This window comes from Rissa tridactyla, chromosome 2, assembly GCF_028500815.1.
Source record: "Rissa tridactyla isolate bRisTri1 chromosome 2, bRisTri1.patW.cur.20221130, whole genome shotgun sequence".
NCBI lineage: Eukaryota > Metazoa > Chordata > Aves > Charadriiformes > Laridae > Rissa > Rissa tridactyla.
In genome coordinates, this window is record NC_071467.1 from 77,520,594 (window position 1) to 77,534,116 (window position 13,523).

Below are 13,523 nucleotides of genomic sequence, written 5' to 3' on the forward strand. Positions count from 1 at the left end.
GTGATTTAGTACACATTTTTAAAGGAAATCCACCAAAACTCATCAATCTTCCATCCACACGTCCAAAAATCCACAGATACTGCAGAACCTAGCGTGGCAGTGGCTGACTGCTAGTCACACTGCTGGGAACAGCCCCCAGCTTAAAACAAGCACCCAAGGAAGACTAAGTGTCTAAGGAGGGGGACCAAATACATCAGCTGAACAGGAAACCATCTGTCTTAGCTGGGAGTGAACTCCAAAGGAAACAGACTTCATTCATCTCAGCAGCTGCTCTGGCACGCACCACTACTGTCCCACCTAGGCTGATGCATCTACTCTATGAATCATCTCCCAAAGTCATCATCTGTCCATCTCTTCTGTTGCGTTACATCAAGAAATGTGGAAGATTCAGTCATTTCTCATAGAGATCAGTGAGGCCATCTCTTATGAAATCATTCTCTTGTCAGGGTCCTGCCCTGGGCTGTGGGAGACTGAAAATCAATTTTCGCCTCAGCCACTACTTAGAAGTCAGGCTACACTGTTGATGTATGAGGAGACATTAAGTCTATAGCCTTTATAAGTGGTATAAGCTCTAAGCTAGTAAACTGGGGGACAGAGGAGGGGTTGCCTTCTTCCTCTCTTCCTCTTGTATTTTATTCATTTCAAGTCTATTAGATGTTCTCAGAGGTGCTTACTTATTTACCAGATGAGATCAGTGGAGGAACTCTTAAAATTGTGAATTTCACTGAAGCTTAACCATTAGCTGGGGTGCGGAGCTGTGCAACAGTGAGAGGGAGGAGTCTCTGTGGGGCTGTTCACAAGTGTTATTTATTATTAAAGGCCATAAAATAGCAGCAGACACTTAGAGAAAATTAATGAGGAAATCCTAGGCGCACACAGACGTTGAATGCCTGTGAGATTAGACAGAAGCTAATCAGTTATTTGACAATCAAAACATTACATTAGATATGTTCTGGATCCATCATCTCTAGACTGCCTTATTGTGTAAGTAAAACGCATCCTGGTCTATTGGCCATTGATTGATCTAACTGATGCCAAGGTTGATCTAACAGGGCACCATCTTCTACATTAATTTTCTTCTGCTGCCTGCTGTCATTAGGACATCCCTAAGGGTTTAAGTGCTTTCAAGTGTTCAGCATATTTTGGTTGTATTCTCACAGCAACTAACGCTAAGGAAAATGATTTTACTCTGTTTGTTTGGCTGTTTAAATTCAGGAACCTGAACGACAATATATGCACATAGGAACCATGGTGGAATTCGCATTTGCCTTGGTGGCAAAACTGGATGTCATAAACAAGCATTCATTCAATGACTTCAAGTTACGAGTAGGTATGTATCACAGGATTTTTATGAGAATATAACGGAGGAGGGGGAGAATTCAATGTAAAGTACCAGCTGACTAAAGTGTTGGTAGCACTGACCAAAAAGGCCATGAAAGAAAATAGCACTATCTTTACTCTGTTTAAAAGCAGCCTCCGCGGTATTGCCCATTAACCATAGCTGCTGTACGAGCGTTTCAATGCTGGACTCAGAAAAGGGCAGTATTCCTAAATAATGGTTGAAAAATACGTTGTCTCTCAATTGTTTTATGGTAACTCTGTAATAATTATTCTAGAGGTTGTTAACCGTATACATTTTTTAAGCTTATCAATACCAAAGGACACAAGAAGACTCTAAACAGGGCTTTACAAAACCATATAAATTGTTTGGAGGACAAGAGCTATAAGGGGCCAGTGAGGCTGGAGTATGAAATATTTTAGACGTACTGAACTCAAGCAAGAATACAAAAATGCACCCTTTCCTTCCCAGTGTCAGACAAAGGAGGATATTTCTCTTCTTTGTTATTCTGTAGTTATTGACAGTTAAGAGCAAAGAGGACCAGTTGTTTATATTTGAAAGGGGTATCCCTTATATTTCAGCTTCTAATTGCTTCTACTTGTGCATCGTGGTATTTTTAAAAATAAACAGGCAGCTGCAATAAGCCACAGAAAGCATGATGAAATAAATTAATTCAGAGCTGGTCAAGAATCATATGTTCCAAAATATTTATTTCCTGATAGCAGTACAGAGCAGTTTTACAATGCAATATGTAACTTGGAAAGTGTGAAATGAAAGCAGTAAATAAATATTGGAAACCCATAAATCCTGTAAACATGTCAGAAGTATTTGATTTCCAACAGTTATTCTCCTGTCTTCTCTTTTCCTTGCTGTGCTGCTTGCTTTTCCCTTTGGCTTCTCCTTTCATGTTTATTTCACAGTGCCACCCACTGGCAAACCTTGCTATCTTCTGACTTGAAATATTCGTGTGCTCCTGAAAGCGCTCCTTTGCCAGTATGTTTTCTATTCCTTCCTAGAGTTAAAAAATGACAAAGCAAATCTGAAGTATGCATCCTTCTCAAAGTGTTACAGAACTTGATGGGTTTAAAAGAAACGTGTAGAGATATCATATTTCTGCACAAAATAAAAAGTTCCTTTCTTGCCATAGATGACACATGCCACATACTTGCAAACATCCTTATATCAGCAGTGTCAGTACAGATAAAGAGCTGCTGAGTGTTGGGGCTAAATCTGCAAACTGATTAAAGCAGCACTGACTCATTTAAAGTGGGGATCATGAAGCAAACTTTCTAAGAGAAAAAAAAAAGATAGCTACTTCTAATTTTTAAAGTGTTTGCTTGTCCTATTGCTACAGGTTCCAGAGAAGTCAGACTTCTTTGCTTCATGAAATGAGGAATATTTAAATCTACAAATCTATACAGGTCCCAAAGTGTCACTTTTGCCACCTTCATCCAGTATAGGTACCACTGCGATTTTCACTTCCCATCTTCACTTTACTTCTTCCCCACTTCCCACTACCACCTGACCATGAAAGCATGTGGTATCCATAGCAGTAAGAGCCACAGAAACATCTGAGCGTCTACCTCCAATATAATTCCTGCTGAAGGATTTAAACCCAAACTGCCATTTGTAAAAATCTTCCTCAGCCAGCATCTAACCCTAGAATTGTTGCAACTCACTAGAGGTCTCAACTTTCAGCCTTCATTTTCTCTGAGTGCCTGAAATGCTAGTTGTGCCTTCGGAGTTGTGCCTTGCTGTCAGGCAAGGGAGGGGAGGACCTAGATTACATTTCAGGCATTCCTCCCCTTGTGTTAGCTGAGGTGCTTGATTTATAAGACAAGCTCAGATGTGCTTTTGTGGCAAGTTTTACACAGGTACTGCTTTTTTTCAGAACAGAATAGAGGCTGATGTTGTTTTCCATATAGCTTCATGGTTAGAACATTCATCTGTGTTGTAGGTGAACTTAATTTGATTCCTGCTTTTGGCTGAGGCTGCTCAAGCACGGGGATCCCTGTTCCCTGGAGAATGCTATGAGCCCAGGCTGTAGGATACTTTGGAATGAGATATTCTCTGTCTGTCCTGCTGAACAGTATTTGCCTTTTCATGGAATAATTAAATGTTGCTTTGGATATGAGAGAAGGAGACAGATGGCATCACCCCTGTTAGAGCATTCACCTGGACTGAGAGTACTACTCTTCCAGCCTTGCCCCAACAAACATTTACGTGTGTCATGGAAAGAAAACCCACACTAGCAGGAATGACACATCCCAGAATGCCTGGGTGGCCAAAACACATTCCTAAGAGTTATGGGTAGAAGTCTCCTCGAAGGTGGAGGGATCTGAAGCTGGCTTTCCAGCCCCTGAGGTATGACTCAAACCATCAGCAGTGGTGGTTCAGGAAGGAGGTAAAAAAAAATCACCTCCTGCCCACTGTATTTTGTAGGAAAGTCCCACTGCACTGCCCTAATTTCTGGACCATGGTAGAGCGTATGCCAGACACATCTCTTCAGTATTCCTTACTAGCCGGCTTGGGCTACTCGGCAGGTGGCTTTTGTGGTTTCCATTCTGGTCCCTAGTGCTTTCCACGCGTTGGATGTCTTGAGACAGAAATACACACCATGACTTGGTTGTTAATGCAGACTGTTGCAAGGCCTAAGCCCCTTTGTGCATTTAATCCCAAGTGCTTAGAGAAATATTTTTCAGGTTCTGTCTGGTATCCTTTAGAGTTTGCATAAATTTAACTGCTACAGTGCCATTTTCCAGGTGGGCTTATAGCCTGGTTGCTAGCCCATGCTGCCGTGATGCCATTTACATATGATGTGTACTAGATGAGCGAGCTCTGAGATGTGTCCCCGTGCTACAATCACACTTTCATTTTGCTGCATAAATATATCCGCAGTGATGGTTTATGTCAAGGAATTAATAGAGATCAGTTATGATCCATTGATGTGGAGATAATTTTAGAAATCCAAACTACTCACTTATCTAGGGTTTATTTCTCACTAGGTCTAACTTGGCTTTCCTGTTCATGGGTATGTATAGTTACAATTATAGCATATTTGACAGTGGTTAGCAATAGTGCTTTTGATTTTGCTTCCTGGTTTCCATCCCTACTAGCAGAGTACAACTCCCTTTGCAAATGTAACATAGGATACGAACTGACTGCAAGATAAAAAATGCCCAGAGTCTAATGAGGGATTATACGATGTTGTTTTTCACTCTTACAACGTGCATTGCAGAGCTAGTAATTTGTTACTCTTACTCCATAATTAATCAAATTATTTCAATACATATATTTATATTGCAGTTATTTAGGACCATTCTATGGGCAATCCAACCTTCAGAACAAGGCTGCAAATCCTTCCAGTTCATTCACATTAGTTTATTCTACATTTAAGAAGCAAAGAATACTGTAGAAGTCATTTAATTTGGCCATAAACTATTGCAGGAAGGAGAAGCCCTTTTCACTACAAGTTGAAATGAAATTATTGCATATCTGTTTTCCCAGGAGCTGCTGCCTTCCCACAGTGTGTTCTTCATGCTATCTAATAAAAGCAGTAGCAGGTTATTAGGATACTAATGGTTGAAAATATCAAATTTATTCAGGATGGGAGGGAGCTGTAAAACTAAAATTAGATGAACTACCTTTTGGCATTTTTATAACTATCATCCTCCTGCTGTAAACGGTTGATAAAACAGTTGTGAACAGACTATCGGTTGCTGTACTCACTATTCAGCACGGGACAAATACTATGTTCGTTGACTTGATATGTTACTAGGTGCACTGTGTGTCCTTGTTTGGTGGATCTTCTTTTTTAATGTTAAGTTCTGGTTTTTTCCAGGTATCAACCATGGACCTGTAATAGCTGGAGTAATTGGAGCTCAAAAACCACAATATGATATCTGGGGCAATACAGTAAATGTGGCCAGCAGGATGGACAGCACTGGTGTCTTAGATAAAATACAGGTAAGTCTTGGTTTTGTGCTAGTATTTATCTTAATCCTTTGAATTTAGTGCTTAAAAAGGATTATATAGTTGTATACTAAACAGGGCTGTGTTTTGGAGCTAAGGAGACCTACAGAAAAAAAATTACCTACCAGCGGTATCTGTACATTTCAAAAGAATTACACCTTGGGCAGGAAAGTAAAGAATTAAAAGAAAATTACAGGGAAAATGGGAGAAGAATCAAAACTTTTTCTTGATTCTACAGAGGAATACAGTGGAGGAAGTCAGTGCATCCCTAGATTAAGAGAGGATTTGAGGGAAATCACATGTCTATTCTGTGAATTTCTAAACTTGTAAAATACTAGCTACCTTATCTCTGAAAGCCATTCCTGATGTTAGTTATTTCTAAATAAAGGAAATTACCACAACTGCTGTACATCAAGTTAAATCCATAAAGCAGTCATGAAACTTCCCTTTTAATGAACAATGCTGATTAATAATCTTTATAGATAATTATCTGTACAAATTATAGATAGATCTGTATAGAAATGACCTTCAGTTTACTAGCTTTCTGGTGATTCCAAAGGGATCACATTTTAAGTATCTGCCTAGTATGCTGCCTAGCGCTTTGGCATCTCAGCAGGTGATTGAGAGCACTCCGAGTCTGTGATTGAGGCTATTCAGAACAAAATAATGGAAAAGTTACACGCTGTTGGTCAAAACTGAAAACAGAAGGGATGTCAAAGAAATGACATCAACAAACAGTTGCTTGCTCCACGAAGAAATACAGGCAGTCAGAGACAACTGATGCTGTTGATCAACATCTGTCCTAGTGAGCTTTCACCTAAAATGGCAAAACTGCCTAAAGCTTGGTTCGCTGCCAGTTACGTGAGAAAGTGGCAACAGCAGCTCTGTCAGATGATGCTAGTGTCTTACTATCACTTCATTCACACAGCCTTAGCATTTGCTAGAAGATGGGGAACCTTGGGTCTACTGAAACGAGAAACAGCTCCTGCAGTTGGGAAGAATGCTCTATGAGGAGGAGTGTTGTCCCTAGTGCCTAGTGATTTGTGTACCTATGAGGCCTCTGTTTGGAATCCTAGGTGCAGAAATGGTTTTACCCAATTTGACACTCGATGTAAGATATTAGAAGCAGCATCCAGCAACATACTATTTGAAAGCTCAGGTGCTCACACTTCACTTGAGACCCTTAAAGGCCTTATAAGCATTATAGCAAAACCCTTATAAGCATTATAGCAAAACCCTTATAATTGCTCGGAACATATGTTCTCTTCACACTCCGGAAGAAGATTCCGCTTTGCTCTGTTATCGATGCTGGTTGCATTACTGTATTGTTGCAGGTTACAGAGGAGACGAACAATGTCCTGCAAACACTGGGGTACATGAGCACTTGCAGAGGAATAATAAATGTAAAAGGAAAAGGAGAATTGAAGACATACTTTGTACATACTGAAATGACAAGATCCCTTTCACAAGGGAACGTGGCATCTTGAAGAAAGCTTGTACGTGTCATCGATACCATATTTTCAGGAAAGTATCACGCACTTTTTAACTACATTTTGGCCCTTAACATGCGTGCTATTTTCTGGTATGTGGCACTTATTTTAATATGGCTGCAGAATAGTCCCATGAGCCATCATTTTGCACCTTGATTTCCTATGTTCAAGGACAGTTGCGATGTACGCTATAGGACTGGAAGATTGTACTGCTACTTGCACTGTTATTCAAAGACAAGAAAAGAAGGAATAGGAATTAAAAGGAGATAACTCATCCTGAAAGGACTAAAAAGAGATGTTAGTGACAAATGCGGGGAAAAAAGGCAATAAAGCTAGGGGTGCATACTATTTCCTGATGCATGGTGTTTTCTGGAAAATACAGTCGCTCCCCAATAGCATCCACTAATCTGGTATTAAAGTATACAGTATTTGTAAATAAGTTTACTCTGTCCACACATGATTTGGATGTGATCACCAGTTGCATCTCATAGCCAGGGACACGTTGGGTGGCTTGCTGGCATTCTTTCTGAAGAGAGAACTAACAATGCTGGAATAGTTTTGTACAAACGTGTCAAATGTTTTGAAGCTATTGTCTTTTGTAAGGTTAATTCATTAAAAGTTTATATGTACTTTGTCTTACTGTTGCTGTCTCTTAGTTTTGCTTCCTTCCATGGCTTCTGTTGCTTCAAACCTGCGCGTCCTCTGCTGCTGCCGCTGCTGCTTTTTATTCAGCAGTTAGATGTTGAGGCAGGCTATGGCCAGCTATCTCAATGGCCTCAGTCAATAATATCTGCTAGGCTTGCTATTGCCTTTTCAGAAATCAAATCACCTCTATTGTCTTCAGTCTTGGGTGGCATCCTAGGCACTTTGCAGTCATGTACTCCCTGGGTGACCCAGAAGACTTACCTCAAATCCATAAACACAAGCCAAGTGGGGGATACTGGAGACAGTAGTAGTGTTGCTACTTTGCCACTGGCCTGCAATGCTTAAGCAATAGCTAGGAGAAGCTGTACAAGAGAAGACATGTTTTGGTTTTTTTGCACTTTGATAACCTCTTTTGCCCTTGCATGCCTTTCACTTAACCTTTACAATGCCGGGTTTCATGGGATGATTAAAATACTCTAATTTATCAGGATATGAGTATGAGCAGAAGATACAAAAAATTCTACTTTGTGGATATTCAAGATTAATTTAAAACCCATTGAATTAAAAGTATCACACTTTTGGAGTTTCACAGATAAGCCAGGTGAAAGACTGCAAAAGCAGGTAATTGTACTATCTATGCTCTTTTGAAGCATAGATAGTAAAGACTAATTTTTGCTTTGCTATAATCAGTACTTGAAATTAACATATTCTTTTAGTCGTAATATCCTAACAAGACCAAAATGAATAAAATCCTCCTATTTACAAAATAGCATATAATGACAAGATTTTTTTTCTGACTGGTATTGTATGAATATAGAAGTCAAGTTATGCACTGTAAGCTCTGACATGTTATGGAAATGTAAAAAGTATTCAATTTTCTCATTCATGGAACATATATTTACATTTATATTGCACTGGAGTCCTTTCAGAAGGAGTTCTCAAAACTGTGGCTCACAAATAAATGGCATCATGCCACAGTCTCACTTGAGTGTGCCACAGTTTACTCATGGCAGCCATTTGCCCACTAGCAAATTTGAATGGCAGTAGATTTCAAAATATCTACATCTGCAGTAAAATAGACAATCTGAATTTTGATCCCTTTAAGTTAGTCTAAAAGCAAAATGCAAGTTATTTCAGTTACGACCAACATAACACACTTGACGTCTCACCCAGAGCTGGAGACTTTTGATCGGTAACTCTCAAGATAGGTGCTCAGTCTAATAAAATCTCATTAAAAAGATTTGTTGTCTTTATGATTTCTTTCTTTTAATTAATAAGTTAACATAAATATTTTCCAGTGGAATGAAAGACTTTCCAAATAGCTCACATGGCAGCAGAAACAATGTCTCACTCATTGCCTAAAGCAAGCTATCATTTAGCTATACTTTAAGACTTCTAAATCCCTCCTCTGCACTCACTATAAATTTGTCCTAGGAACACTGAAGAAAATTATTAATCTTTTAGACTTTGAATGTACTTTGGGCCCTTAAAATCATTCTGATATTATCACAGGTCAAAGCAATTATTTCTTACTGTGGATGAAAACCCTTTATGTAAAGTTGATTATATTGTACTGTCGTATCTATGTGCAGCTTTCAGGTATAACCTGTACATTCAGGATTTTGCTTTTCATTTGTGTTCTTGCACATCAGTAGGAAACCTTGTACCTAATTTGATAGCTTTGTTTCTATGATTTTGATAAAAGTTAACCAGCATTATATTTCTGTAAGCCATGAAACGTTAAACCATTTGAATGGCTGTGAGCTGACTGGTCCAATGAAATATAAAGAAAGATATATACGTGCCCTCCAAGATCATGTTGAGGATGCCCTCGTTCAGAGCATTCATGTTGCACTGCTGTTCTTCTCTCATTTTGTAGTTGCATTCAAATTCTTGCAGCCAAATCCAGCTAAAGAACAAGAAAGTGGGCAAAAGATGATTACACCCGCAGTATGATGCCCAGACAAAGAAAGGTGCATACCATCCTCTCTCTAGCCTTCGACTGCTGAGTATTATTATTATCTTTCTAGTGCTGAGAAGCTATTTGTATCCAATAAATACTTTTTGTCTTCCAATGCATTTTACATCTACTGTTTATACTGTTTTATTTTTCCCCTGTCTAGATTGACCCAGAGTTCTTGTATCCTCTTTCTTCGCCTCCTGTGATGATTTCATCTGCCTCAATAACTAGACGTAACACTGCTCATAGATCAGTGTGTAACTGGGAAAGCTTTATGATAGCTATACAAATCAGTATTTGACATTCCATATATTCTACCTCACAGTAAGGCTCAAGTTCTATGACTTCCATGGTGGTGCTGTAGTTCATAGGTCACTGGTGAACCACACAAAAAGCGTAACTTCAAAAAGTACAATGCAAATGTATTTCACACCATGAGGCAGCAGCCAAAAGGTCAATATACGAGTGATTCACTGTGGTCTGGGAAAATGAAATCCAAATGGGAACACCTGGAGAGCCTGATGGATTTCTTTCTCAAAGTCAGAGCTTTGCTCCAATTTATGGAGGGCTACCAAAGGACAGGAAGAAAAATTAGACTTGCAGATATTTTTGTTAACTACAAACATAGTTAGTGTTACCTGTAAATTAATGTTATTTAGCTGCCGTTTCTAAAAACAGACATTAGCATTTATGCTGTGTGAAAAGCATTTTTCATTCTCTTTATATTCCTTTATGATTCCTCTATTTTGTAAAATATCTACAGACCTTCCCTTTTTCCACTGAGGCACAGGTAGGAGTTCAACCTGCTTATTTCTAAAGCGACAGCTGTGCACATCCGAAGGTAGAGCTGTTAAAAATCTGTCCCAATTTGTTTTCAGAACTTCATATCAGGACAAATAATTAGCTAAGTTGTCAGGATGCTTTATACAGCACCAGATTTACTGTTAAAAGCAATGATTGCCTTGTCCTTTGATACATAGTTTTCTGTATGAAGATGTTTTTTCATTTCCAGATAGCATATTCTCCTTCATATGATATAGATACTACCCTTCAACACTTTTTACAGGTGGACTCCAAACAATTTTATTACTAGGGCTTTTTAGTTTTATTCTTATTTTCTTGTCTAAAATAGTGGAGTGACTCTAGGGAGGAAACAAATGTAGAATGACATACATGTATCTTAAATAAAACATGTAATTAAAAGAGTATTTTTGTTCCTTGAAGTACTTCAAATTTGTGTGGATTTCTCAAAAGTGGTGTATAGATCAACTGTAGCTGGTTCACCCTAAAGTTTGCTACATACGAATTTTAAACATTTTCAAAATTAACGGCAGAAATTATTCTGGTCAATGTAGTTTTTAATATGTCAAAATGCAAGATAAGGACATTTTAATCCTGTTTGCAACTATGAACCCCCTTTATGTTGTAGGATGCCACTGCTCAAAATAAAGATTCTGCCAAGATTTGTTTGAAAAACTTTTATAGAGTATTTTCCAAATATATTTCTAGCCATTGAGATGCCCTTCCTGAAAATCTCAGTTTTGACAGGAAGTAATACACAAAGTATTTTGAAAGATTGACATTCTAGGACAAGAAATTTTCACGCTTGCATTCCAAAACAGTCTTACAAATAACAATTGTTACGAAAGTAATGTCCACCTCATGTATAAAATTGTGTATTACTCTACTTACCAAGTGGGTTATTAAATAGAATATTCGTCTGACACAGTGAACTGGAATACCCATCCAGCAGATATCAGTCAGCATACAAATAATAATGGAAATGGTACTGGTTAACCAGTTCTATAATTGTTTTTATTAAAATTAAAATAAAGTTTTAATCTTTATTTATATTAATTTATTTTTTAATTTTAAATTTTAAAAAATATTTTAAACATTAAAAATTATTTTAATTTATAATATTAAAATAAAATTAAAATTAAAATAATTCTAATTATTTGAAAAGCTTAATTCTCCAGTACAGCAGTTGAAATTGTAGTCACAGGCCAACCAGGAAATGTTTGCAATCTGCAGACCAAGGCTCAGACATAATGGTTGTGTAGAGAATTATTTGAAACAACAGATATATTCAGGGAAAATTAAAAAATTTCCTGAGTAGGTCATCAACAAAAAAAAGCACCCTGAAGACTGCAAAACATGAGCTGACTTCTGCAGGTGATGTACAGTTGTCTCTCTCTCCTTCAGAAAACCTCTGAAGAGCCTTCCTGTTTGAGACGGGCGCTCTGTCACTAATTCAGGGTCTGGGAGAAACAAGCGCCTGTGTGAAATGACCGGCTTGGACCAAAGCTATGGTAGTGAAAAGGGGACAGAGTTTTTGAGCCATTTTTGTTTCAGCCTCTTTTTTAAGGGCCATCGGATGCAGCATTTGTTGGCAAAGGCTGTCTCTCCATGGATCACTGAGGGTCAGGAACATACAGCAATCCGATACATGTTGAGGTCAAACAGCAAGGACGGGAGATGAATTGCTAAGACTTTGAGGGTAGCCATCTCAGCTCGAAGTCACATGAGTCTGAAGCAGGTACATCAGCTTGTAGTAAGAAAACAGCTACTGTGATTTTTCTGCCTTATCCATGACCTGTCCAGTTATATGTCATCTGCCCTCTTGTGTCCATCCCGTCTCCTTCCCCCGTCATTGTCATCTCCATCTCATTTCCCCCTTCCCACCCACCCTGTTACCATTTGCTTCACAAATTCCTTTCAGGAATTTTCATGCAAACTTATTCCATAAGCCAGTTTGACATTTCAGAACAGTGACCCTGCCTTTGAGACACCTTTATGACTCTCAAAGTACAAATCAACATCAGGAACCTTAGCAGTGGAACCCGAGGGGGTTGTTGCTAATCCCTAAAAAGGCTGGCAACTGAACTTCTCCTCCTTAAGATGCTGAATTCAAAGCAACTTTTAACACATTGGTCTCAGAGCTCAGCTGCACTTGAATGCTTACTTTTGACCATATAGATTAAAAGTGCTCCATCGCTCTCTCACAATTGTTTACATGTTCATATTTAAATTACTAAGGAAACAGACTGACCTCCCATGCTACTCTACAACAGGACCATACACTTAACACCAGCATAGTAGCAGCGTATGATCTAAGTCTGGTTGTAACTGGAACAAAAACCCCTGGGCCTTCATATCCTGCCTCTGAGGAGTCTGCAAAAGCTGACCAGGAAGAAAAAGCCTTTGTAAGAGTCATATAATTCTAAAGGGCTTTATACCTTCATTGGGAAGGAAAAACGAACTGAAAACCATCATTTTAAATTATTTCAAATGGGTGGTTTAGGACAAATCTGTAACAAGCATCCAGCAGTATCTCTGACAATCTGAATTGCATCCAGATAGTGCAATTCAATTAATGCCATCATAAATGTTAATTAAAATGTGCTACATGTGAACAGGAAAAGGAAAACTGGCAAGAAACATTTCAGATCTGACTTCAGAGCTCTTGCCTAGTTTAGTTGAGATTTCTGGCGAACACTTTCTTGTGGCTCTATTTATAGCTGCAGCTTCAGCTGAGCTGCTTTTTATAAATGGGCTTGCTATCTCTTGGTGCTCGGACTAAACTACAAAAAAGCACTTGCACAGTGGCAAACGTGTCTTGCGTAGGAAGCTGATGTAAAGCAGCTGTTGGATTTTCAATTCCACTGCTCACTTACGCTGCGCTAATTTGGCCCATGCTGCAGAAAGAAGAGGGCCCTAATTGGTAGAGGGACATTATTAGATAAAGCAGATGGGAATTGTCACGAACAATTTAAAAAAACACCCACCCAAGACTGTAGAGTATAAATACCTCCACACTGCACTTGCACAGAAGCAAGAGGCTACATTATTCAGTGTGTTAGTGATGGGAGAGTGGCAGCTATATAGTAGGGATGGCACTTTTACGCCTACTTTTACAGTAGACCTGAATTATTGCCTGGGTCCACGATGCCCAAAAGAATTGATTGCAAAGATCTCTGGTACCCTGAATGTTGGGTTTGTGTCTTTTGGTCTTTGTTTTGGTTTTTTTTTTTTAAATAAATCTTGGATATTCAGTAAAAATAAGATGGCTGGAAGACTGCTGTTGTCAAAGCGCTCACCAAAAGATAGTAGTAGC

The 13,523-nt window shown here is 38.7% G+C and overlaps 1 protein-coding gene across 4 annotated transcripts in view; it reads left to right on the plus strand.

The window, feature by feature from the left end:
- The window catches only part of ADCY2 (adenylate cyclase 2), a 229,022-nt gene extending 218,431 nt beyond the window's left edge, over positions 1 to 10,591 (plus strand). For 3 of the 4 annotated variants that reach the window (XM_054192034.1, XM_054192035.1, XM_054192036.1), the window contains 3 exons: positions 1,216 to 1,330; positions 5,181 to 5,305; positions 6,646 to 10,591. In XM_054192034.1, the coding sequence (XP_054048009.1) occupies positions 1,216 to 1,330; positions 5,181 to 5,305; positions 6,646 to 6,798 (393 nt within the window). In that variant the 3' untranslated portion in view covers positions 6,799 to 10,591. Of the gene's footprint in view, positions 1 to 1,215; positions 1,331 to 5,180; positions 5,306 to 6,645 lie in introns of those variants that run through there. The other variant, XR_008464925.1, reaches the window with a different exon arrangement.
- Positions 10,592 to 13,523: the final 2,932 nt, after the last annotated feature.